Here is a 23,770-nt window from a genome sequence, read left to right on the forward strand (position 1 = left end):
TACATGTAGCCACCACAGCAACAAGAACATATCCACCAAGCATGTTAGCTCAGGGGAAGAGCGCCGGGCTCATAACCCGGAGGACCCTGGATCGAAACCAGGACATGCTAACTATTTCTTTTTTGTTCTTTTGCGGCCCACTGACAGGATCTTTTTTGTCGTGTCTCCTCTTTGTGCCTCTGTTTGTATGCATTTAGATTTGATGCTCTACACTTGTTCTAGTCACGACTGTTAGAACTAATTGTCGATGATGTGACACTCCGTCGCCGATGGGGGAAAAGCCGACCGCAGTCAAGCATGAAATTCGACCCAACAAGCCATATCTATATATCGAGCAACACCAGCCTCGGCACGACAATGTGCAAATTGTCAATAGACCACTGTTTCAAAATTCCGAATCGAGAAACTTGATCTAGCAGTATCTTCACCCTGAAAACCATATACAATACCTAGACATCGGATTAAAAGATCTATTGACTAGACTGAATCCTTCCCACACTAGAGAACAATACCCCCGCACCAGCAATAGCCACCGCACCGGGCAAGAAGACCCTTTCCGAAACACCTGCCCATCCAGAGCATGTGCAGGATATGATTGCTACCCCCAATGCTTAATTCAACAAGCGGCTCCCGTGGCGCAATGGTAGCGCGTTAGACTTCTAATCTAAAGGCTGCGGGTTCGAGACCCGCCGGGAGCTTGTCTTTTTGCGCCCGATCGTTTTTGTCCGTCTTTCAACATAGTTTAGTTTGGCTTGGCATCTGTGTTGCGGTGGATGGAAAGCAAAGCTGTTTCTCCGTGACTGTTGTGCACCCGCGTCGGCACTCGGCAGACGACGTAGTTGTGCCGTCAGCTGTTTTTTCTTTGGTCGGTTGTCCTACCTTGGTATCCAATCATATTGTATTGATGCGTATAGTGTTTGGTGTTGTCTTGTGACATAGTGTTTTCTGTTTTGTTTGCGCCTAGACCCATGACTGCAGTATGACTGCAGTATGACTGCAGTACAACACTATTGCTGGCACGACTTGTTCCACTTCATTATTTTGCTCCGGACGGATTTTTTCACAAGATTGAACATAGTCCCAGTGCAGATATACAGAAGAATTGATATGTATACATAATTATGATCTCCCAAGCACTCAACCCCGCACAATGTAGAACCCATTCATGGCCATCTGTTTCTCGACGGCACCGGCATTCGGCCCCCGCACCCCAACCCAATGCAGGGGAACATTCTCCACCATCCTCTGCCCCCGGGACCTGATGTTCGTGACCCCATCCCGGGTTCTCTGCACCCAGGTGCCAGCTTGTCCACTCTCCTCACTGCCATCGCGCAGGCCATGTCCCTCGGCACTCCAAGCAGGATGCCCCAACACCTCCTGTGCATACGCCAGATCACACGCATCCGCTATTATGGCCGCCTCGGCCGCCGCATCGCGCGCCGCCTGCAGCTCTCTCTCCGTGTTGCCGATCGCGGGCGGCAAATCCGGACGGAGATAGCCCATGATCCGTACCTGGAGACGTGACTGTGGTACGAGTGGCGGAGAGTCATCGATGAGACGGATGATGGTCTCCTTGCCCCTCGCGCGCGAGAGGTTCACCCGTGCTTCCAGCGCGGGGTTATACGAGAGGATGGAGAGGACCACGCCTTGCCACTGGGAGTCGCGAGGAGACAAGTATGTTGTTTCCCCGGGCTGGGGCGCCTGCGCAACGGATTGGCAGACGCGTACCCAGCCGAAGAACACCCCGTGGTATTGATCCTGGATCGCGTCGGGAACTTTGCTCAGCTGGTACTTTGTTCCATCCCCACATGCTGCGGGTGCCACGCGCGATGCCGTAAAGTCCACGGGGAATGGTGGCTGTGGACCAAGATCCAAGGAGATAGGCTGGTATTCTCTCGCTACTGAGGGATTGCCGGTGGTGGTGGGGCCCGAGGCAACTGACACCAACGAACTCACGCGGTCGCCGGCCCCGCTCATCGAGTACGCCGTCTCAGCGGCTGTCTGCGTCTTCCAGCTCGGTTTGTACGGCTGAATTCGATCCTGGACCGCGGCGGTGACGGGGGCGATGACGGCCTCGGCGGCCGTCTGAGCGTACATCCCGAGGACCATTGCACCCACCTCCAAGGGCATGGTGGAGAGACTGGCGCCCCGGCACGAGCTGGGACTCAGTGATGTGGACAGGACTCGGAAGACCGGACTGTAGCAGAGTCCCTTCTTCTTGCCATTCCCACATAGCACGAGTTGGAAGTAGCCATCGCCCGCCTCGGCGGGGACCCTCACCACAATGGTCTCTCGCAGACGGTGCGTTTCACGAACTTTAGGTGGCGCCTTTTTGCGGAATTTCGCGATGTCGCGCTGCCACGCGCGCTCATCCGCGGGCTCCACCTGAGTCGCCTGGACGGCATGGGAGGGAGTCACGTCAACCCAGTCATCGGTGAGCCGTAGAAGGGCCTTGGTGCGCATTCCCGTCTTGCCGGTCCATCCCTTGGATTGCAGATAGAGGGTGCGGTCGGCGGGAAGGGGCGAGTCGGAGAAGATGGAGATGGTCACGGAGGTGGTGCTACCCCGGTAGAAGACCACGCCGGAGGAGTGACGCAGAATGGTGACATGCTTGGTGCTTTCCGTAGGATGGCTGAGTAGCCCGCCTAGAAAGTGACGCGCTTCACCGTAGGCTTTCTGCGCGACCGAGAGATCCGGGGTGGTGCGGGGAAGGCTCGGTGCGGGAGATGTTGCTGGGGCGAGATCATGGATGGTGGTTGCAGCGCGAGTGGGGATGGTCTGTGATGGCGGGGGTCGCGGTAGGCGTGGGGATGGTGATCGCATAGGAGTGTATGGCGGTGGTGGTGTATCTAGGAGGGGTGGCTTCTCCGAGGGAGTTGGTGTTGGGCACGGCGAGATTCTGATGACACCACGGATGGTGCCATCATCGTCAGCTTGCGGAAGAGGCTTGCGCTTGATTTGGTGGTGGTTCAGCATAGTGATTGTCCATTTGAACGGTGGAAGGGGCCGCCTGGAGCTAAGATATCGCAACCAAACCCCTGAAGTCCCCTGAAAGGATCGGAGTCGTGATGTCGATCGGAAGCGGCGGAGGTGCTGACTCAGCGCCTAGAAGAGGGTGGAGGATTGTGTCTCGGAAAATGTGTGAATTGGAACAATGAGTCCGGAGATGTTCGATTCTCTGAGATGGTTGATGTCACTGCATTGGAGAACCATGGTTGGCTGACAGCGGCAATATCCCGTAACTCGATTGACAGAACTTAGGCTTATTTGTTAGCAGCGTAAGCTACAAACATCTGGCGGGGGCATACATCAGAATCCAGAGGGAACAACTTGTCGATGTTTCATCAATACTCGTATAACATGTAGTCACCAGTTCGGACACCTGGCATGATATTGAATTCAGGTTGAATGTTTAGTGCCATCTTCGCTGCCGTGACTTCAGCTGGCAGGGTTTCGATGTCCACTGGGCGGCATGGTCTAGACGGTCGATAGTATCTCATAAGAGCTGAGACAAAGAAGACTACTGCTAAGATAGGGTAGACATGACGAGCAAGTCCACGACACAGATAGTTTTGGTGTTCGAGTCCTGGTTCGGCAACCAGCCATGTAGGAAAGAAGGACGGATTGACGGGTTTGGGATAGGCGAACCATGCTATAGGTAGCAGAGGGAGGTGCGAGGCTGATGTGATTTAGTCTTCATCTAGATAGTAGCGGGCAGCTTGGAGAGAGCGAGAAGATGTCATGCAAGATGTCCTCGGCGTGATGTTTAAGGTCGACACAGTAGAAGTAGAGAGGAAGTCAACTGTTAATTGTTAATTGTAAGAGCAGGGAAAACATTGGAGAGACGGCTTCCTGCGCTTATCGATAAGCATAAACGATAAGACACCCAGGCACCCAGGCACCCAGGCCAGCATTCCACCTGTGCATGATGTACAGCTGCATTCCAATAGGACTCACAAACTGGGTTCTTCCAGCTACTGCAGTGGTAAATCAATCGACAGGATGAGAGATCCGCCTATGAGAGTTTGTGCCTGCCATGCTGACCCAGCCAAACCATGATCCTCCACAATCTCAACTGGCAGTCACCAAGCCGCACGAGGATGATAAGCCAACGGGCGACAAGTGGCCAGCCGAAGACGGGGGAAGAAGGGGTGGCTGGCGGTGACGTCTTTCCGTTCCCGTTCCCACTCACTCTCACTGCCTCTTGTTCCTATCCATATCTCACAGTACCCCTTCTCTATTTCCAACTTCATCTTCCGACTTCCCTCTGACCGGCAATCCATCGCCTACACCCACACCCATACTCACCAGCCCAACATGGCCTCGTCACCCCCCGAGACCGAGGTCCCCACCCTCGACAACATCGCCCAGATCCTCCAACATGATACCCGCGTCAAGCTGGCCGGCGTGGACGTCGACGGCATGCTGCGCGGCAAGCTGGTCTCCAAGAAGAAGTTCCTCTCAATTGTCGCCGACGGGTTCGGGTTCTGCTCCGTGATCTTCGGGTGGGACATGCACGACCGCACCTACTTCAAGGAGCTGGCGATCAGCAACAAGGAGAACGGGTACCGCGACCTGGTGGCCGTGCCGGACCTGTGCAGTTTCCGTCGCATCCCCTGGGAGAACAACATCCCCTTCTTCCTGGTCAGCTTCTTCGATCCCGACACCAAGCAGCCGGTGTGCGCGTGTCCGCGGGGCCTGTTGCGCACGGCGCTGGAGTCGGTGGAGGCGGCGGGGTATCGCGCGATGGCTGGAGGTACGTCCCCCCACATCATGACCATGATACTTGATATTTGACTGTGTGATGCGCGGAACTAATCTAGCCGAGTAGCGGAGTATGAGTTCTATCATTTCCGCGCGCCCAGCAGTCATCCCGACCCCAAGCAGAACGCCTCCGCGACCGCCACCTTCCTCAAAGAGAACCCCGTCGAAGCGTTGCCGTCGTTGACGGAGGGGATGTTCGGGTACAGTCTGACACGGCCGACGCATAACCAGGAGTATTACTATGGGGTGTTCGACGCGTGCGAGCAGTTCAACTGCGAGATCGAGGGGTGGCATACCGAGAGTGGGCCGGGGGTGTATGAAGCGGTATGAGCTCTACTGTTCCGCAGCGGACAGAACCACACACACAAACACACACACACACACACACACTCTCTCTCTCTTCCGCGCCGTGCTGACAATCCAATGGCTACTAGGCACTCCAATTCGGCGAAGCCAAGGAAATGGCCGATAAAGCGGGACTCTTCAAGTAGGCCCACCCGTCCCTCCATTCCAGCTGCACCTCCCGGACTAACGATGATAGATACGTCGTCAAATCCCTGGGCACGAAACACGGCATCACGCCCACGTTCATGGCCAAGCCACGCGAAGGCCTGCCCGGCAACAGCGGCCACATACACATCTCCCTGGTGTCGCAAGAGGACGGATCCAACGCCTTCTACCGCGCGACGCCGGACCCCTCACCACCGTACCCGGACGTCGCCCACCTGTCGGACCTGGGCCGGCACTTCCTGGCGGGGATCCTGGACGGGCTGCCGGACATCATGCCGGTGTTCGCGCCGACGGTGAACTCGTATAAGCGGCTGGTGGAGAACTTCTGGGCGCCGGTGACGGTGTCGTGGGGGCTGGAGCACCGGGCGGCGTCGATCCGGGTGATCGCGCCGCCGACGGCGAGCCCCAAGGCGACGCGGCTGGAGGTACGCGTGCCCGGGGCCGACGCCAACCCGCACTTCGTGCTGGCGGCCGTGGTCGCGCTGGGGTGGCGCGGCGTCGCGCGGAAGCTGGCCCTCCCCGTGCCGCCGCTGTCGAAGGGGGATGAGATGGGCGGCGCCAGTGACCGGGGCGTGCGGCTGGCCAAGTCGCTGCGCGAGGCGGTGGGCGCGTTTATGCGCGAGGGCAGCGTGGCGCGCGAGGTGTTCGGCGATGCGTTTGTGGAGCACTTTGGCGGGACACGCGAGCACGAGTGTCGGTTGTGGGAGGAGGCGGTGACTGATTGGTAGGTTGTGCACTACTAAAATTGTGGGCTGTGCTAACTTGATCGCAGGGAGGTGAGGCGGTACATCGAGACGGTTTGAGTTGGTTGCAGGAATAGAGCGGGACAGTGGAGGATAGACACACAGATTAACGAGACACGACTGCAGATATCATTTACGCCTTTCTTAATACATCCATGATCAAATATGATGCTAGATTTACTCTACACTTCCAGTGTAACCATCCCCAACCATCCCCATCGACACCCCGAACTGGAGATACTAAACGTACAGAGATGAGGGTTCAGCCCACAACCACCTAACGATAAACCCATGAATGCATCAGATTTGCTGACATCCCCTATATCCACCTCCTTACCAACCATATGCCATATGCGGTCTCCCCCCGCATCCCCCTTTCAAGCTCCCACTTAATCTAAATCTCAAACAAATAATAAGCACAAACCGTAAGAACCCAGTAGACTACCACCTTCTAGCTCAGAAACACTCACACTCTCAAAGAAAACGAAGAATAATTCATTATAAACACGGGCCACTAACCAACCCCCTCCCCAACATTCATATACAGTACATATATCCATTACCAATCATTCACATCCCCGAAACATTATGAACTTCCACCGATGGGCACAACCCCCTCCCCAACATTCATATACAGTACATATATCCATTACCAATCATTCACATCCCCGAAACATTATGAACTTCCACCGATGGGCACAATCCCCAACCCAATCCGCAGACAGTGACGGAGTCCGTAACCGTTTAGATATACTCCCAAGCAGCGGCACTACCATTGCGACCGACAGCCAAGGCATCGAATCCGAGGCAGTCGCCGACGTTGCCGGAGGGGACGGTGGCGTTGCTCCAGGCAGCGAAGACCTGCCACTTGCTGGCGGTCACAGCAGCGGAGCCGGCAGCAGGGGTGGCAGACGGGGCAGCCGAGGAGGAAGAGGCGGCAGCGGGGACCGGGCAAGCGATCAGGCCGCTGTTGGGCAGGGTCCAGTACCCGAAGGTGGCGCCGGCGGTCTGGGAGTAGCTGAAGGCGCCGACGACGGAGCCGGCGGGGAGGTAGGCGGAGTGGGGCTGCGTGAAGGCCAGGGCGCCGCTGGGGGCGATGTAGACTTGTTGGCCGCCGGGGACGGAGACGTCCTGTTTTTGCGAGGGTTAGTTGTTTGTGGTTTATAGGAGAGGGGGAGGGGGCAGGAAAGAACGTACCAAAGAGTTGGCACCGGCATCAAACACCGTCTCGGTGCCAGGCGGGCAGGCGCCCAGCTCGGCGACCTGGTCCGGGCAGTAGCTGGAGGCGTTCTGCAGCCCCAGGTAGAAGCCCCCGGAGGCGGCGTTCAAGGGCAGCAGGTGCACCGGCGACCCGGAGCGGGCGGACATCACCGAGAACGAGTTGTAGTTGGCCTGCGCCTGCTGGGCCTGGGGCAGAGCCGAGACACCGGCGGCGGCGGAGAGGAGAGCAAGGAGCTTCATTGTGGTGGTGGTGGTGGTGGTGGTGGTGGTGGTGGTGGTGGTGATTGGGATTGTGAGTGGTAACTGGTAACGATGGATGGTATGTTTGTAGATGATACTGAAAAATATCCTGGGGAAGAAAGAAGGTCTTTATACCTCAGTCCTATGTCAGTATCTTGTTCCACTGCCACTCTCCAACCCGTGGCTAACTAGCAACTCTAGTAACTCGACCATGCTGGTTTAGCGATGCGATGAGTGAAACATCCCCACTCCATCTGCTGATCAGCGGAGTGTGTCTCGGGGACATTCCCCCTTCAGTAACATTGGAAACTGGTTGACCAGGTTTCACTCGCCTTCGTATTGATTATTAGGCAGTGAGAAAAGGAAGTTGGGGAATGTCCGAACAATGCCCCAATTCACCCCCCCCCCATTCCTCCCAAATGACATTCTGTTTAGGTTATCATTCATCAGCAACCGTCTTACCCGACCCGAAGCTGCCGCTGGACCCTGTGGATCCTCTAGCAGATTGTACTATTTAAAGAGATGACATCATACGCTGCTTCGCTTCTGGTGCAGTCACTCAGTCACTCAGTCCCACGGCTAAACTCGATCGATGCCTGCAGAATATTCACGAACACTAACTAAAACTAGTCTAAGACATCACAAACAAAAAAACCAGGCAACCCCAAACTTCGGCAATTTTTTATTTACATATACGAACGCTGACTTCATGCAATGCAACTGTACAATGTCTGAATGTCTCGGATTCCGCCGAAATTCCCCTCCAATGTCCTGTCCACGGTGCCTTTCTGCATTTCTGCCTCGGGTCTAATGTGTGTCTCACTAATCATCACAATGTCCTACTCGGCACCATCCCCAATGGGCAACGGACCTCATCACGAACATCAGAAACATCAATATTCCCCTCGTAAAGGCAAATCCCGTGAGCTCTGTCCGACCCAAATCTCAAACTCGCCATCCGGCATCACCCAATTCTGCTCGCGCACACTCCAGTAACTCAGGTCCTTCCGGGTCAACGTCATCGCCACCGTCTGCCTCTCCCCGGCCTCCAGCGCGACCTTGGTGAAATTCCGCAGCACGCGCGACGGAAACTCAATCGGCTCAGGCATCCGCTCCAGCTTCACCTTGCTGGACCGCCGCGCCCCCTCGTGCACCTCCACCCAGTCGCCATCCTCGGTCACTCCCCCAGGGAATGAGACATACACCTGCACCACGGTCTGACCGGCCCGCGGTCCTGTGTTGCGCACCTCAACCTCGACATTCACCACCTCGTCATAGAGCGATGGATTTCCGCCCAATCCACCACCGGCAGGCGACAACGGCTGCGGTTGGTCGTACCCCTCCGGATAGTGCGTGTAGTTGGCCGCCGCGGTGCCGTCCATCGACGTGAGGTACGGATAGATGAACTGAGGGACCGCCCGGAACTCTGCAGGGAACAACACCGACTCATTGCGTGGAGGCTCCGCGTCGTACTCGGGGGGGAAGACGGTCTGGGGCGGTCGAGACGCCGGGAGACGGGACTTGGACTGCAGCCCCTGGACATGAAGATCGGCAAGCTCAAACGTCGTGTACGACAATCCAAACCCGAACTCGAATCGTGGCGTGATGTTGTGTCGATCGAAATACCGATGATCAATATACAGCCCGTCCTGGAAATCTACCTGCGGCACGGGTGCATTAGGCTCATACAAGACCTGCGCCCCGGGTCCGTAGTCTTCCAGACTCTTGCCGACCGTGTACGGCAGCCGCCCGCTGGCATCGACCACGCCAAACAAGACGTCCATCAGCGCATTGCCGCTCTCTTGGCCAGGCAGATGGGCGAAAAGCACGGCATCGACCCCTGGCAGATCGATCCACGATTCCACCACGACCGGACCCACCGCATGCACAACCACCACGGTCGGCCCAGCGCAGTTTTGAGCGACCGTCTCGATCAGCGTGTCGCCGCCCTTCTGCAGGAACAGGTTATTGCGGTCGCCGTGAATGCCCCCCGCGGAGATGAAACCTTCGCCCGAGTCGGCATTGGCGAACACCAAGCAGAGGTCCTTGTCCGCCACCTCCGCCGGCATCACCGCGTTGCGGAGGTAGGGGCTGAGTTCGATCTCTGTCTCCCAGGCGGACTGCAAAGCCTCAAAGGGGCTGACCAGATACGGGAATTCGGCCGTGCCGCTGCCCCAGCCCATCGCCAAGGTTCCTTGGTTGCACCCGCGATCGGCGCAGGCGTTGGGACCCATTGCCGGGCCCGCATCGTCACCGAAGACACCCACGCGAAACACGGCTCCGGACCCAGTCGTGGGGCGGCGGGACAACGGGAGGGTCTGACGGTCATTCTTTACGAGCACAATTCCCTCGGTCGCGACCTTGCGCGCGATGATCCAATGGGCATTGTCGCCCTCGCCCTGCGCATTAATGAAGCGATTCACCACGCCGTAGGTCTCGTCACTAGGGGATCCCTGATAGATCCAGCCCACCTCGTCGTTGGTCCAAGAGGAGAAGTTGGGACCGCCGTTGCCTTCCGGCGGTGGGCGCTCCCACGTGTCTTGGCCCAAATGGTACCAAGCAGCTACGATGCGAGTCACCATATCGTTCAACCGCTCCATCGGGACAGAAGTGTTAAGCACGGCACGAGTCAGCTCCGATCCCCAGAGCGACTTGCCGTCCGCCCAGCGAAGACCGTCGCCGGGCATGCTCATGTCGAGCCCGCCTAGAGCGCTATTGATGCCCGAGCGCTGAGCCAGCCAGTCGGACTGCACGAAGCCCTGGAAACCCAGTTCGTCCTTGAGGATCCCGTTCAGCAGCTTGCTGTTCTCACAGGCGTGGCTATTGTTCACCATCTGGTACGAACACATGACACTGGCGACATCGGCCCGGATGGCTTCCGCGAAGGGCCAGAGAAAGACCTCATGTAGCGCACGGTCGTTGATGTTGGATGACAGGGCCGTTGCGATGCCCCACTCGTAGGGCTGACGGAAATGTTCCTGCTCGTTCATGATATAGTGCTTGGCCGTAGCCATCACCCCGGTGCTCTGAATGCCGCGAATAGTCTCCGCGGCCGCCACACCCTGCAAAACCGGGTCCGCCCCAAACGCTTCCCAGTTGCGACCACCAGCAGGCATCATCCCCAGGGGGCCCATAGAAGGACCGAGAAGCACATTGACACCTTTGGTGCGCGCTTCCTCGCCCAATGCCACGCCCCGCTGACGGATCAACTCGCGATTCCAGGTCGCGCCGGTGGTGATCCCAGCGGGGAAGGCGGAGATCAAATCGGCATAGCGCAACCCCAGTGGTCCGTCCTGCAGACACAACGAGGGAAATTTGACAAGTTCGGCGGGCGCTGTATAGCGGTGTAAAGTTAATCTCCACGTAGTCACCAAGCCAGGATATTCCGATCAAGACGAACCTGTATTCCCCACACACATGCCCATCTGCCATCCAACGCCGGTCGTGATGTTGATCTTCTCGATGAGCGTCATACTGCGCACCAACAGTTCCGCCCTGCGATAATCATCCGCCCAATCCTCCAGCGCACCGCCTTGCGGCGTCGGGAACCATGATTCGGAGGGAGGCATATCCTGCACAAAACGAAGCAGAACCACAATTAGCCCAGCATCCTCTTACACCTGTAGCAAACATGTAGTCAGGGGGGAAAAAAACTCACCACCTCCACCCTCCCCGCATCCCAGCTACCACGCGCCGCAAACCGTAGAAACACCCACACCAACGCCCCCAACACCAACACGACCACCAGCAGCGCACGGCACCAAACCTTCCGATAATAGTATCTGGTCGTCGTCGTCCACCCCCACCCCATATGCGGCGTATGCTTCTTGAAAGCCGACGATCTTCTCCGATGATGTCCCTTTGACCCCTTCCTCAACCCCACGTCCGAGCTCACGGAGCGCGCATCGCTGTCGTCGCTGTCCTCCTCCTCGTCGTCGGAGAGTTCGAACTGATGCGCCGCGGTCAGGAGTTCGCGTTCCGCGGCGGTGATGGAGGAGAGGTAGGCTTCAACGTCCGAGGGGCGGGCACTGTTGTTATTACTCGTGGGGTAGGCGTAGGCGGGTTTGGATGCGGTGGAGCTGTGGCGGCTGTGGTGGTTGTCGATGCGGCGGAGTTTGATCTGGCGGCTGCTGCTGCTCCTGCTGCTGCTGCCGCTGCCGCCGGTATTGTGATTGTGGTGGTGGTCGTCGTCATCGGAGAGGTCGGAGAGGGTGAATCGGTCGTCGATGTCGGCGGATGGTGAGGATTCTTCTTCGGGGATCGGGGCGAAGGAGGAGAGCGATTTGCGGGAGGGCGCGTCTTGTTTGAGGTGGTCCCGGTAGGGGGGAGGGGGTCCCGGGTTGGGTGGCATTGTTCTGCGCTGTCTTTAAATTGTGCTTATTTGATATCGATAGAAGATCATGGATCAGAGGGATGCAAACGAATGTGAAGATGCACAGGAAGAAGAGGACATGCCAGAAAAAGGAGAGCAAAGAATTGCATTGAATTAGGGGAGAGAGGGATGGGAGATGGAGGGAGGTATGGGGATTGGATAATGAAGGAGGGAGATGTGGACTGGGAGATTGGGAGTGGTGAACTTGGGACAATTCGCAGGTTCTGGCCAGGGGATTGTCACCGCAAGCTTTCTGGCATTGGTTCCTGCCGCGGGCGTTCCGCGCCCGGTGGAGACCAAACTGGGGCTGCATGACGACAACTCGGTGTATAGTATTGACAAAGTAAGATACTGTAATTTACAACAGACACCTACGTATCTTGCGTTTATACTTGTTTGCATACAGATTTTCAAAAACCAAAACGAAATGGATGCTCTATGCTGAGAATCTCGTCTACAGCTCTATATACTCATGGACAGTCATCAAGCAAACAAAAAGGTCTATAAGCCAATCCAGCAATCATCGCGGTCATTCATTCACACTCTACTCCTCATCATCCGTGTCCGGGGGCTTGGGAGTACCCTTGGGACTTTGCAGCCACTCCAGGTGACGCAGACGACGACGCGCCTCGCGCTCCTTCATCTGCGCACGAGTCATCTTCTTCTTCTTGCGAGCCTTGAACTTCAACTCGCCTTCTTCCGCTCCCGAGTTCACCGCCGAGGCGGCGGCACTGGTGGTGGCCGAGTTGGCCGCCGTGCTGCCGGGCTGAGGGGTGCTGGTGGCACTGTCCTCGAAACGATCGAGAGCAACAGCATTGTTGGTGCGGCCGACAATACGACCGTCGGCAATGTGCAGCTGTTCGGGGCACAGCGCACCCACGAACTCCTCGTTGTGAGAGATCATGACCACACCACCCTTGAAGTCACGAATGGCTACCGCCAGACCACCCAGGGAGTCACGATCCAAGAAGTTAGTCGGCTCGTCCAGCACCAGCAAGTGAGGGTTGTTCCACATGGCTCCAGCCAGCACGACCTTGACCTTCTGGCCACCAGACAGACCAGAAATCTGGTTGTGAGCGGCAATCTCGGGATCCAGACCAACATCCTCAAAGTGCTTGGCGATGATCTTGGGCTCGAGGATACGGAAACCAAGACCCTCGCGGGAGGCCTCGTGGTCGTCGAACTCCTGCACCAGCTTGGCGAATCCCAGCTCGGTAAGGGTTTCACGGGAAATCATGGTGTTGTGCTTGGGAAGAAGACCGATCCATTTACTAGACAGCATGTTAGCGATGGGTAGACAACCCAATATGACACTCCGACTTACACTTCATATTGGAAGGACTTCTTCCATTTCTGACGACCCATCAGAGCCTCAATGCGACGAGGGCCACGGCCATCACCCAGATCCACAGGCTTCTCCAACTGTGCCTTGTCCTGCTCGGTAAGGATGCGGGTCTGCTTCAAGTGCACCTCACGGTCATCACCGTTGGCGTAACGCCACTGCAGGTACTGACTGGGGGTCTTCTCCAAGTGCATCTCAACGTGCTCCAGAGCGTGCTGCTTGATGTAACCGATACGGAGGTTGGGGTGCTTCTCGACCTTGCCGGTCTGCGGGATGGTCTCACCCGTCAGCATCTTGATGAAGGTCGACTTACCCGCACCGTTACCACCGATGATAGCGACACGGGAAGACAGGGTCAAAGACAGCGAGGCGCCCGTCAGCGAGGGCTTGCTGGCTCCAGGGTAGGTGTAGGAGCAGTCGGTCATACGGAGAATGGAGCGCGTGTTGGACTTGATACCGGACAAGATACCGGGAGGAGGGAACTTGAACTGAACATTGCTGGCAGACAGAGTGTAGTAGCTCTTGGCCTCGGGCTTGACCTTCACAAAGCTGCGCGGATGGTTAGTGATTGTCAAAAGACAAAGGATTGAAGAACACTTACTCGGCCAGGTTACCCTTGTAGCAAACCAGCTTCTTCTGCTCGTAGTGGTAGATGTCGGTACAGACCTCATCCAAGAAACCAGAGTCGTGAGAGACGATCAAGCTGGTGATCTCAGTGTGGGCCTTCAGGTATTCCTGAAGCCACTTGACGTTGGCGACGTCCAAGTGGTTAGTAGGTTCGTCCAGCAAGAGCACATCGGCCTTCAGCAACATGGCACGGGCCAAAGCCAGCTTCATCTTCCAACCACCAGACAAGGATCCGACGCGCTGGTTCTGGCGACCCTCCGGACCATCGGTGAAGCCGAACTCCAACAGAACGTTGCGGACGTGCTCTTCACCCTCCGCAGCGATCTTGGGGTCCTTCACAACGAACTCATAAATGCTCAAATCAGCATCCTCACCCTGGTTGTGCTCGACGAAGCAGGTGCGGACAACATCCTGAGGGGGGAAGCCCTCCAGCTTGTCGTTGGCGATACTGCGCATGAGGGTGGACTTGCCCGCACCGTTGCGGCCGCACAGACCGTAACGGTGTCCCTTTAGCAGACGAAGGTTGGTGTGCGACAGCAGCAACATACCACCGTAGGCCAGCGAGAAGTTGGCGTTGACGATTTCAACCTCGTTGGGGTCTTCGGGCTCGGGGCGACCATACTTGCGGTGATCCTCCTCAGTGAAGTGGGCCTCCAGCGCTGCCGCGACGGCGTCGTGCTTATCATCCGCCAAGAGACCGCGCAGGTAAGGACCGACGCAGGCGGGGATGCGGTCAAGCATGCGGCAGTTGACATCCTCACGGACCATCTCCGAGATGTAGTTCTTGCCGAGCTCGAACAAGGTCACCAGCTCGGGGTGCACCAGGCCGCCTTGCTCTTGGATCTTAGCCTCCAAGACGGTGCGAACCTCATCAGGGGTGATCTTGGCGACCACACCGGCAGCAACATCCTTGTCGGCCATAGCCTTCTCGATGACGTCCAAAGCACGGGTGGCAAGCTCACGCACCTCAGGTAGAGAGGCACGGTCCTTGACGCGCTGCACACCAGGCTTCAACTTGGGCAAGAAGGTACGGGCCTCAGCGGGGTCGTGGACCAGCTTGGTCAAGTTCTCAACGACGACAACGGTCTGGCGGAGGGTCTCCTGGGGGGTCGTGGGGGCGTTCAGCGAGCGTTCGAGGAGGGGAGTGAGCAGGGCGAGAACGGGGGAGGTGACAATGGCGACGAAAGTGGTCTGGGACAAGGCATGGATAGCCTTTTGCAGGGTCTGCTCGGAAGGCTGCTCCATGGTCTTGATCAGGAGAGGAATGCGGGGAGCAACGTCGTCGTTGGACAGCAGGGTCGTGATGGCGTTCATAGTCTTAATGGACTGCTTGGCGACTTCATTCTTCAAGTCGTGCATACCGGACTCGACCAGAGGAATCAGGTCCTTGAGGGTCTTGCCCATGGCCTCGCGCAGCAAATCCTTCTCGCGCTCCTCCTCGAGGGAACCAGCGCCCATCTGGGCCTTCACGGCCATCTTCTCGATGAGAGCGTAGGCGCCGACGAAGCCCTGCCACTTGGCGGTGTTGCGGTTCAGATACGCGGAGAGGGCGGGCAGGAGGCCGTTGGCGAGGGATTCGGCCTTCAAGCAGGCGAAGAGAGCGTCGATGGCGTATTGAGCAGCCTCGCGAACAACAGCACCCTTGTCGGCGAGCAAATCGAGGGCGAGGTGCAGCAGACCACCGTCCTGGAGCAGGAAGACGACTTCGCTGAGAGGGTGTTCGCGGGGGAAGCGTTCGAACATGGCGCCGAGAATCAGCATGGCGCTTTCGCGGAGAGCGCCATTCTTCTTATCAACGGCGGCCTTCTGGATCTGGGGCAGAATGTTGTAGTATGTGAAGCCAGCGGCACCAACGCTCTGGATGAGCAGATTGGTCAGGGCGTAGGCGGCATCGAGGGACTGCTGGGAGGTCTCTGCGTTGAAGATGGTGTGGAGGAAAGAGCCGATCTCCTCGTAGGTGGGGGGGACCCCGGAGGGGGTTTTGGAGACAGCGGTCTGCATGGTGGGCGTGGGAGATTCGGGGTGAGGCATTCTAAATATGCGAGGGGTATTCTATTGTGGTGAAGTGGTGAAGGCTTCCAACCAGCACAAGCCGTAAGCCGTGGATTTTTGGAGGTGGGCGGAGAGGGGCGTTCAGCCTCGTTCGGAGCAGGAGAGAGAGAGGGAGATAAGAGAAGAAGCTGACTGAATGGAAAGAACTATACAACCACAAACCAAACAACAAAGCAGCAATCCTCCTGGAGGATGCGTTCCAAACACCAAAAACACAGAAAAAAGAAGAGTGGAGAGGGTACACAGCGTCAGAAGAAGAAGGAGGAGGAGGTGGAGGAGGGGGGGAGAGAAAACAATGAGATGGGAGAGAAAAATCGAGGCGGGCGGCGGGGGACTTTTTTTGTGAGATGATGATTGGCCAAGTGGACAGTGAAATCTCTGCCTGAGGCGTGGCTGGCGCCAATCAGAGAAGTGTGGCTTAGCAGGGATAAGGATGCCGCCGTTGAAGTTGAAGCCATTGCTGACGTAAACATACGAGGCGGTGCAGCTCATGCCTTGGAGCCTAAGTCATCTACATGGGTGCCTGAAACACCAGGCGACAACAGGCTGTCCGGATTGGGCTTACCCCGCACGGAGAAGAGGGGGAGAAGATCCACCCAGTGGAGCAACAAAGAAGTCACTGGTAACGTTATTGAAGTGCAGTGGTAACTAAGCGGAATGGTCTGACAGAATTCATTGTGATCCATGATGTCGACTGCACTGCAGGCTGCTGCTGTGGAAATATTAGGTAGCACGTTGCCTGTCACGAAGAGTAATGTAGTACATCAATGTACTCTGTACAATCGGGCGATTTCCCGACAATAAGCCAGAGAGAAAGAGACTTGCCATCCTCATCCGAACCATGGTGCTGTTCACCGCCGCAACCCAGTTGGGAGGCTATAGTGAAAGGCTAAGAGGAAGGCTAAGAGGAAGGCTAAGGTAGACCGACCGACGCAATTATTAGGTGATGTGCTGATCGGCGCATCAATAAAGATATCTCCGGTCGTCCATGATTGCAGGCACATAACAACCCCTGGCTGTACGGCAATATTAAGTGGCCGCATGCAGCCGTCCCCTCTCCCTCTCCCTTGCCTCGGTCGGACCGTCGGTATTGATCTCCGCGTCCAACCGCTCTCACGACCGAGGCTAGTGAGTACAGTACAGGTAGGTGTAGGTATATCTGCTGCGCCTGTGTCTGGGTAGCCTGAGGGCCATTTGCCATTTCCCCTCCCCTTGTCTCCCTTTCCCCTTGTAGCACCTTCACACCTTCACACCTTCACACCTTCACACCTTATCCCTAGAGCAACACTCTCACACCCAACCGTCAAGACAGGATCTTGACTCCTCCTTTCTCCTTCCCTGCAGCGATTGTTTACAACACATACTCACATACTCACAACATGGCTTTACCTATACGTACCACCACCCGTCATGCCTCGCGACTAACTCAAGTGCGTCTCCCTTGGTAAAAATCGTCAAGCCCCCTCTAACCTTCCACCCTTCTAGACTCCCCTCTTCCGTCGCACCTATGCCACCGAACCCGATCTCAAATCCGCCCTCAAAGCCGTCATCCCCGCCAAGCGCGATCTCCTCAAACAAGTGAAAGCGCGCAGCGACCAGGTCATCGGCGAGGTGACCGTGGGTAACGTCATCGGCGGGCAGCGGGGTCTGAAGGCGCTCCTGTGGGAGGGGTCGGTGCTGGACCCGAACGAAGGAATCCGGTTCCACGGCAAGACGATCAAGGACTGCCAGCGGGAGCTGCCCAAGGGGCCGGTGGGCACGGAGATGCTCCCGGAGGCGATGTTCTGGCTGCTGCTGACGGGCCAGGTGCCGTCGACCGCCCAAGTGCGGGCCTTCTCGCGCCAGCTCGCCGAGCAGTCCCACCTGCCGCCGCACCTGCTCGACCTCATCAAGTCCTTCCCGCGGGAGATGCACCCGATGACCCAGCTGTCCATCGCCGTGGCCGCCCTCAACACCGAATCCCGCTTCGCCCGGGAGTACGCCCGCGGCCTGCCCAAGACCGAGTACTGGGAGCCGACCTTCGACGATGCGATCAGCCTGCTGGCCAAGATCCCCCGCGTCGCCGCGCTGGTCTTCCGCCCGGACGCCGTGGACCAGGTCGGCACGCAGCCGCTGGACGGCGCGCTCGACTGGTCGGCCAACTTCGCCGCCCTGTTGGGCAAAGGGGACCCGACCACGCACGGCGACTTCCACGATCTGCTGCGCCTGTACCTGGCGCTGCACGGCGACCACGAGGGCGGCAATGTGTCGGCGCACACGACGCACCTGGTGGGGAGTGCCCTCAGCGATCCGTTCCTCAGCTACAGCGCCGGGTTGTTGGGGCTGGCGGGCCCGCTGCACGGGCTGGCCGCCCAGGAGGTGCTGCGGTGGATCCTGGCGATGCAGACGGAGATCGGGTCGGGGGCGACGGACGAGGCGGTGCGGGAGTATCTGTGGACCACGCTGCGGTCGGGCCGCGTGGTGCCTGGATACGGACATGGGGTGCTGCGGCAGCCGGACCCGCGGTTCCAGGCGCTGATGGACTTCGCGGCGGCGCGGCCGGACGTGCAGTCCAACCCGGTGTTCAAGCTGGTGCAGCAGACGTCCGAGATTGCGCCGGGCGTGTTGACGGAACATGGCAAGGTGGGCTTCTTCTCTCCCTCTGAAAGACGGGAATCATACTGACAAATCATACAGACCAAGAACCCTCATCCGAACGTCGATGCTGCCTCGGGTGTGCTCTTCTATCACTACGGCTTCACGCAACCGCTGTACTACACCGTGACCTTCGGCGTGAGTCGGGCTCTCGGCCCGTTAGTGCAGCTGATCTGGGATCGTGCATTGGGCTTGCCCATCGAGCGCCCGAAGAGTATCAACCTGAAGGGATTGAGGGATTGAGTGCATGAGCAAGAACGACCACAGTCGGGATACTATTCTTCACTTCATGAGTTACATAGAGACCAATGCAGCCATTGTGACATTATCCTTGAACTGACAACGTAATTTCTTTCACCCGCAATGGGTGCAGGCTCGGGTCGGAAACCGGCCAGGAGGCTATTTAGAGTTTCCCTCTAGGATGGAGACTTTCTTGCACGATCCACCACGGAAGGGACGGAAATTTATTTGACCAAGTTGACATGATGCGAGAACATGTCATGGTGGCTCACGGATACCATCGGCTGGATCTAACTCTAGCTTTGTAGGTTGGATGTATACAATACTTAGTACTCAGATAATCAGGAAAGATCAGAGAGGGACTAGGTAGTTGACAGCCTTGACGAGGCCCATAAATCCCCAGCCAAATACTTTCCTCCGTCCTATCATCCATGCTAACACAACGCCAAAGATCTCACCAATCCTTCTTCCTCATATCACAACCCCCCCAAAACACGTCACCCAAACATAGTCCTCAACCGCCCCTCCTCCATAACCTCACTCCAATGCTTCGCCCTCCCGGCCCCCACCCCGGCCTCCCCCTCGCGATCCCCGACCTCCCAGATCCGCTGGATCAGCGCCTTCAGCACCCGGATCGGTTTCGACGGGAGACTGTACTCCAACACGCTGACCCGCTGCATCACCACCCGCCGCGCCTGACTCACCTGCAGCGCCGTCTGGTTGAGCCGCGGCGGCCCCGCCGCACTCTGCGCGTCCGGCGCCCTCAGCCCCGTCGCGATGGACAGGTACAACAGCGGCTGGATGACCCGCGACCCCGACTCCAATGGGATGCGTTTCACGAGGTCCAGGAGCTCGAGGGCTAGGGTCTGCAGGCTCCAGGTCGAGATGTCCGCTGCACCGAGCTCGCGGGCGCGGTCGTCGCGGAGATCGGGGAAGGTCTGGTACAGGTGCAGCAGGGCGGCGAGGCGGTAGCCCTCTGCGACGTCTACGAGATGGGAGAGCGGGGTTCGCGCGTCCCCGGTTTCGGTGAGGTTGCTGGGCTGCAGGGTCGTGGATGTGAGGGTCTGGCGCAGGGAGCGCGCGGCGTGGATGTCGCGGATGAGTTCTTGCAGGGTGTGCAGGGTGGCGTGGGTGGGGGAGCGGAGGCGCTTGCTGTGCCGGCGGCAGAGGAGGAGGGTGTGCGCGAAGAGGTCGAGGATGGGGCGCGAGACGCCCACCCAGGGGTGCGGGGAGGTGAATGTGTTTGTGTTTGTGGTGGTTGTTGATGTCGGAGAGGAATCGGGGATCGGGCCGATGAGAGTGGTGGTCGCAGGGCCCGTGGTGTCCTGCTCGTCGGTGACCACGCGGCATAGGATGTCCCAGTAGGCGCAGCTGTCGTTGAAGAACTCGAGGTACGTCCGGTCTGTGGTGCCCGCGCTGAGCATGCCCGGTTGGTTGTAGTAGGCCAGAATGGTTTTCATCTTCTGGAGAAGGGGGATCCCCAGTTGTTGGCTGTCGGTCCAGCAGGTGGTCGTGCCGATGCCGGCCAGGGCGAGGAGGAGGCCCGTGGGGAATTGGGGTGGAGAGGATTTGTGCTGCGTGAAGGAGGCTAGCTCCTGTTGGATGGACTGCATGGCGGCGGTCCACGAGGTGGTCGCTGTGGCGTGGAGGTGAGGCAGTTGCTCGGACAGATGTAGGGCTGACATGGTCTGCAGGCTGTGGAAGACGGCGGCGTTGTGGCTCCACGTGTGAGACGCCAGCTTGCGGATGAGGTTGCGGTCGGAGTCGAAGCTCGACCACATCGAACACACGTTCTTGAACCAGTATTCGATCAAGAAAGTGGTGGTTTCTGTCATGGAGGATGGGGTGGAGAGGATGGGGTGTAGTACGTCATCCTCGAGGGCGAGAACATCGCCTTGCAGGAGTGATTCGAATTCAGCCGGCTCATCCACTCCATCCTCTTCCAGGCCAACCACAGGAAGATCTGCCTGAGTACTTTCTGGGAAATCTTCCTGTACTTGCGCCACAACCTGAGCTTGAGCGTTCGCATTCCCCTCTTCCCCCTCTAACCCCATCAACCACCCAAAACTATCGCCATAGATCCTCCCATACAACTCCGCCAGCCCGTCCAAACTCCCCACCGTCGGTATTCCACCATTGTCCCCACCGATATCATTACCATTCCCATCTCCATTCCCCTCCGACGCCAGCAGCCCAGACACCGCATCAAACGCCTCCTCCAACTGCTTATTCTCCATCTCCACCGTCGAACCCGTCGACTCGGGACTTTCCCCTACCACGCCTGTCATCGAATCCCCCTCCTCGCTCACAGCCGTCCTCCTCCGAGCACGCCCCGAAGAAACCTCATGTTTCGTCGACCATTTGAACTCGCGCTGATATCCGGGACACGTGCGCCCTTGCTTCACGCACGCGTTGCACGCCGGTCTCGTTTCGTCGCACTGAATCTTTGCCTATGGATGAGCCTCCATCCTAACCTTGATGCCTTGGAGCTGAAACATTTGGGAACAGGTGGAAGCATACCCGTCTCGATTTGCAGGTCTTGCAGCCCGTTCGGAAGCGACGGCCTTGGCGATTGTCCTTGCTGGTTTTCGTTTTCGTGGTTAGGGCTGTGGTCATTATGGCTGGGGCTCATTCAACTCCATCTGACAAGATGGAAAATTGCTGGATGGATTCAGGATAATGTTGATCAGAAGGACGATGATGGTGTTGTTCAATGATTCATGGAGATGACCACTTCACCAACGCCGAGAGGATCAACCGAAATGCGGAGAAAGAGGCGTTGGCGTCGATCGTGATTTATACTCGGTACTCCAAGCCTTATCTTTCGCCTTCCACGTGAGGAGAGAGCGGGGAGGTCTGCATGAGAGATAAGAGACGTAGACGTAGGGCAACTGATAGGAAGTTTCCTGTGTGACAGATCAATGATAAGACGAGTCTGTTATAGCCATAATTATCACACACGAAGCACATTCGTTCTGAAATACTAATGCCCCACATAGTTACTTCTTAGTGCACACCCGGGGTGCCAGGAGGTTGCGAGGGTCAGCAGCCTTACCGCTGTCACTTCAAGGGTATGATTCACCACTTCCTGATCAGACGAATTAGAAATGGGGCATTGCAAGACATACTTATCGACATCAACAGTTCTTTTCTCCAAACTAGCAGAAAAGTAAAGCAATGCACCAATTCATTTTCTGACATTGGATCTCCATCGGTGCAATAGCTCGAAATGCGGAGACGGGGAGAGAATCCCCAAAAGGGCGGGGAAAGGAGGGGAAAACCCCCTCAACCTCGAAAGGAACAGCAGCCCTAATTGCAGGCAAAACAAGGAGAGACAAAGAGCCAAGTTCGAGCTGACTGGGAATACTGCGTACGCTACATGACCCGACTCCCTGACAACGACGATGGTAACTCTCGGCGTATAAACTCTCCAAGTCGATTGATCGTATCGCATTGTCCTAACTATGTGCAGTGTACCCTAATTTCCTAGCGGAACTAGTCGTTCCCCTTTCTACCCATCCGGACGGGGGCTCATAGATATCCAACCGCCGTCTCCGCAACCTGCAGCCCGGCATAGGCCTGATCGCAGAACGCCTTGACTGTGACCGCGACCGCGCGGGTCTCCGGGTCCTCGTCATTCACCACCACCGCGTAGGCGATCCGCGAAGCATAGGAGGTGAGGTTGGACACCTCCCCGATGATCGCCGCGGAGCGCATATCCCCCGCGCCATCCTGACTGAGCTCGTAGAAATGTAATCCGGAGGTGACGAGCTTGAAGGGGATCAGCATGACGCCGACGAGGGCGCCGACGCCGCGCGTGCTCTTGGCGCTCATCGAGCCCACCCCGATCTTGCCGACGGCCTTCTGGCCCAGCCCCGAGAAGTACAGCGAGCAGAGCAGGCCCAGCGCCGAGGTGACGTGGGAGATCGTCTTGATGGACCCGTCCTGCAGCGGGTCCTGGGGCACGAGCTGGTCCGCCACCGTCTGCGACACGCTGACCACCACCTTGAAGACGGAGGTCGCCTTGGAGAGGAAGCCGCCGCTGCCGGCCTCGGACATGGCGTCGATCTCATTCAGCGGGTTCCCAATCAGGGCCATCAGCCCGCTCGTCCCGTGGAAGCCCTGGAAGGTGGGCCGCTTGAGCGAGTGTTCGGATCGCTTGAAGTCCTCTGCGACGGTTTCCCAGTGGCTGGCGGACAGGATGGTCTGGACGGCCGGGTCGTGGGCTGGGAACGGCGCGTGTTGGTACGCCACCTTGTAGATGACGGTGAAGGAGACGGCGGCGATCCAGCATAGCAGGTCGAGCAGGGAGATGTCCGGGATCACCGGGATGTGGATCTTGGTGTCGACCAGGGCGATGGCGACCTCGGCCACATCGTACAGGAGATTCAGCACCGCGTCAACCACCACCTGCACGCTGGACAAGACCCCGTCGGCCAGGATGCCAACCACCCGGCGCAGGATGGCCTCCACGCTCAAGCTGCTGAAGTCGTGGGCCAGCTGCACGAGTTCCTTGTACACCCCCTCCAGCACGTGTCCTTCCCGGGCGATGGCCTGGATCAGGTCCGTGAGTAACTGCTCGACGGCGTCCATGGTCGGGTGGTCCCCGACCACGGTCATCTGGCTCGCGTTGTTCTGATAGTGATTGGCGAGGAATTTCGAGGCGGAGGTCTGATCCTTGTGAGGATTGGAGGCACTGGCCGCGACGGCCTTACTCGATGCATCCCCCAGACCCGACCAGTCGGTGATCCCACTCCACTGATTCAGACTCTGCTGGGCCTTCCCGATCTCCCGATCCAGGAAATCTCGGGCCGTGCGGATGTACTCGACCTCGTTCTGCAGGTAGAGCTTGATGGTGTTGTGCATGACATCCTTGCACCGGCGGATATCATCCCACTGGAACAGCATCTCCACGAACTGGATCAACTTCTGGATGCCGGTCTTGACCTTGTCAAACACCCATTGCACCGCCCCGACCACCGCGTGGGCCGTGTCCAAGACCGCATGGTAGACCTTGCTCCCGAT

General features: G+C 57.7%; 8 protein-coding genes and 2 non-coding genes across 10 annotated transcripts; 4 read left to right on the top strand and 6 right to left on the bottom strand.

The window, feature by feature from the left end:
• Positions 1-38: 38 nt before the first annotated feature.
• On the top strand, positions 39-110 carry BO95DRAFT_t229. Its single transcript has one exon. It is a non-coding gene; the product is annotated as a tRNA-Met (tRNA).
• Positions 111-626: 516 nt separating this feature from the next.
• Positions 627-698, top strand: BO95DRAFT_t230. Its single transcript has one exon. It is a non-coding gene; the product is annotated as a tRNA-Arg (tRNA).
• A 355-nt stretch (positions 699-1,053) lies between these two features.
• Positions 1,054-3,233, bottom strand: BO95DRAFT_445427 (uncharacterized protein). Its single transcript, XM_025587149.1, has one exon. The coding sequence runs from the start codon at positions 2,974-2,976 to the stop codon at positions 1,138-1,140; it is 1,839 nt and encodes a 612-aa protein (XP_025439644.1). The 5' UTR covers positions 2,977-3,233; the 3' UTR covers positions 1,054-1,137.
• A 642-nt stretch (positions 3,234-3,875) lies between these two features.
• Positions 3,876-6,189, top strand: BO95DRAFT_395031 (glutamine synthetase family protein). The gene is made up of 5 exons (XM_025583707.1): positions 3,876-4,756; positions 4,832-5,088; positions 5,199-5,251; positions 5,306-5,998; positions 6,047-6,189. Exons 1-5 carry the CDS (start codon positions 4,318-4,320, stop codon positions 6,075-6,077), a joined length of 1,473 nt encoding a protein of 490 aa, XP_025439645.1. The 5' UTR covers positions 3,876-4,317; the 3' UTR covers positions 6,078-6,189.
• Positions 6,190-6,510: 321 nt separating this feature from the next.
• Positions 6,511-7,898, bottom strand: BO95DRAFT_484297 (putative IgE-binding protein). Its single transcript, XM_025590339.1, has 2 exons — positions 7,215-7,898; positions 6,511-7,148 (listed from the first exon to the last, which is right to left on the bottom strand). The coding sequence occupies exons 1-2, from the start codon at positions 7,476-7,478 to the stop codon at positions 6,762-6,764; spliced, it is 651 nt and encodes a 216-aa protein (XP_025439646.1). The 5' UTR covers positions 7,479-7,898; the 3' UTR covers positions 6,511-6,761.
• Positions 7,899-8,371: 473 nt separating this feature from the next.
• BO95DRAFT_419428 (beta-glucosidase) lies at positions 8,372-12,030 on the bottom strand (the record flags this gene model as incomplete). The annotated part of the gene is made up of 4 exons (XM_025584495.1): positions 11,137-12,030; positions 10,879-11,050; positions 8,660-10,812; positions 8,372-8,578 (listed from the first exon to the last, which is right to left on the bottom strand). Exons 1-4 carry the CDS (start codon positions 11,827-11,829, stop codon positions 8,372-8,374), a joined length of 3,225 nt encoding a protein of 1,074 aa, XP_025439647.1. The 5' UTR covers positions 11,830-12,030.
• A 269-nt stretch (positions 12,031-12,299) lies between these two features.
• BO95DRAFT_516686 (putative mRNA-nucleus export ATPase (Elf1)) lies at positions 12,300-16,113 on the bottom strand. The gene is made up of 3 exons (XM_025591839.1): positions 13,794-16,113; positions 13,175-13,741; positions 12,300-13,121 (listed from the first exon to the last, which is right to left on the bottom strand). The coding sequence occupies exons 1-3, from the start codon at positions 15,848-15,850 to the stop codon at positions 12,395-12,397; spliced, it is 3,351 nt and encodes a 1,116-aa protein (XP_025439648.1). The 5' UTR covers positions 15,851-16,113; the 3' UTR covers positions 12,300-12,394.
• Positions 16,114-16,894: 781 nt separating this feature from the next.
• On the top strand, positions 16,895-18,829 carry mcsA (putative citrate synthase Cit1). Its single transcript, XM_025583708.1, has 3 exons — positions 16,895-17,301; positions 17,357-18,493; positions 18,548-18,829. Exons 1-3 carry the CDS (start codon positions 17,251-17,253, stop codon positions 18,746-18,748), a joined length of 1,389 nt encoding a protein of 462 aa, XP_025439649.1. The 5' UTR covers positions 16,895-17,250; the 3' UTR covers positions 18,749-18,829.
• A 134-nt stretch (positions 18,830-18,963) lies between these two features.
• On the bottom strand, positions 18,964-21,494 carry BO95DRAFT_516688 (Zn(II)2Cys6 transcription factor). The gene is made up of 2 exons (XM_025591840.1): positions 21,266-21,494; positions 18,964-21,189 (listed from the first exon to the last, which is right to left on the bottom strand). Exons 1-2 carry the CDS (start codon positions 21,359-21,361, stop codon positions 19,243-19,245), a joined length of 2,043 nt encoding a protein of 680 aa, XP_025439650.1. The 5' UTR covers positions 21,362-21,494; the 3' UTR covers positions 18,964-19,242.
• Positions 21,495-22,276: 782 nt separating this feature from the next.
• On the bottom strand, positions 22,277-23,770 carry BO95DRAFT_502762 (uncharacterized protein; the record flags this gene model as incomplete). The annotated part of the gene is made up of 1 exon (XM_025591061.1): positions 22,277-23,770. A coding segment is annotated over one exon (1,494 nt), but the record flags the coding sequence as incomplete, so codon positions are not given.

Source organism: Aspergillus brunneoviolaceus, assembly GCF_003184695.1.
Source record: "Aspergillus brunneoviolaceus CBS 621.78 unplaced genomic scaffold BO95scaffold_57, whole genome shotgun sequence".
NCBI lineage: Eukaryota > Fungi > Ascomycota > Eurotiomycetes > Eurotiales > Aspergillaceae > Aspergillus > Aspergillus brunneoviolaceus.

What these genes read in the sequence shown, in the direction of transcription:
- BO95DRAFT_484297 (XM_025590339.1), bottom strand. Translation starts at nt 7,478, where the DNA reads ATGAAGCTCCTTGCTCTCCTCTCCGCCGCCGCCGGTGTCTCGGCTCTG. An exon ending in ATGCCGGTGCCAACTCTTTG is followed by an intron (nt 7,149 to 7,214) that starts GTACGTTCTTTC and finishes TCGCAAAAACAG; the next exon opens with GACGTCTCCGTCCCCGGCGG.
- BO95DRAFT_395031 (XM_025583707.1), top strand. Translation starts at nt 4,318, where the DNA reads ATGGCCTCGTCACCCCCCGAGACCGAGGTCCCCACCCTCGACAACATC. An exon ending in GGCCGGGGGTGTATGAAGCG is followed by an intron (nt 5,089 to 5,198) that starts GTATGAGCTCTA and finishes AATGGCTACTAG; the next exon opens with GCACTCCAATTCGGCGAAGC. An exon ending in GATAAAGCGGGACTCTTCAA is followed by an intron (nt 5,252 to 5,305) that starts GTAGGCCCACCC and finishes TAACGATGATAG; the next exon opens with ATACGTCGTCAAATCCCTGG.
- BO95DRAFT_516686 (XM_025591839.1), bottom strand. Translation starts at nt 15,850, where the DNA reads ATGCCTCACCCCGAATCTCCCACGCCCACCATGCAGACCGCTGTCTCC. An exon ending in TACAAGGGTAACCTGGCCGA is followed by an intron (nt 13,742 to 13,793) that starts GTAAGTGTTCTT and finishes CCATCCGCGCAG; the next exon opens with CTTTGTGAAGGTCAAGCCCG. An exon ending in AAGTCCTTCCAATATGAAGT is followed by an intron (nt 13,122 to 13,174) that starts GTAAGTCGGAGT and finishes CATGCTGTCTAG; the next exon opens with TAAATGGATCGGTCTTCTTC.
- BO95DRAFT_516688 (XM_025591840.1), bottom strand. Translation starts at nt 21,361, where the DNA reads ATGACCACAGCCCTAACCACGAAAACGAAAACCAGCAAGGACAATCGC. An exon ending in AGACCTGCAAATCGAGACGG is followed by an intron (nt 21,190 to 21,265) that starts GTATGCTTCCAC and finishes CCATAGGCAAAG; the next exon opens with ATTCAGTGCGACGAAACGAG.
- BO95DRAFT_445427 (XM_025587149.1), bottom strand. Translation starts at nt 2,976, where the DNA reads ATGCTGAACCACCACCAAATCAAGCGCAAGCCTCTTCCGCAAGCTGAC.
- mcsA (XM_025583708.1), top strand. Translation starts at nt 17,251, where the DNA reads ATGGCTTTACCTATACGTACCACCACCCGTCATGCCTCGCGACTAACT. An exon ending in ATGCCTCGCGACTAACTCAA is followed by an intron (nt 17,302 to 17,356) that starts GTGCGTCTCCCT and finishes CCACCCTTCTAG; the next exon opens with ACTCCCCTCTTCCGTCGCAC. An exon ending in TGTTGACGGAACATGGCAAG is followed by an intron (nt 18,494 to 18,547) that starts GTGGGCTTCTTC and finishes CAAATCATACAG; the next exon opens with ACCAAGAACCCTCATCCGAA.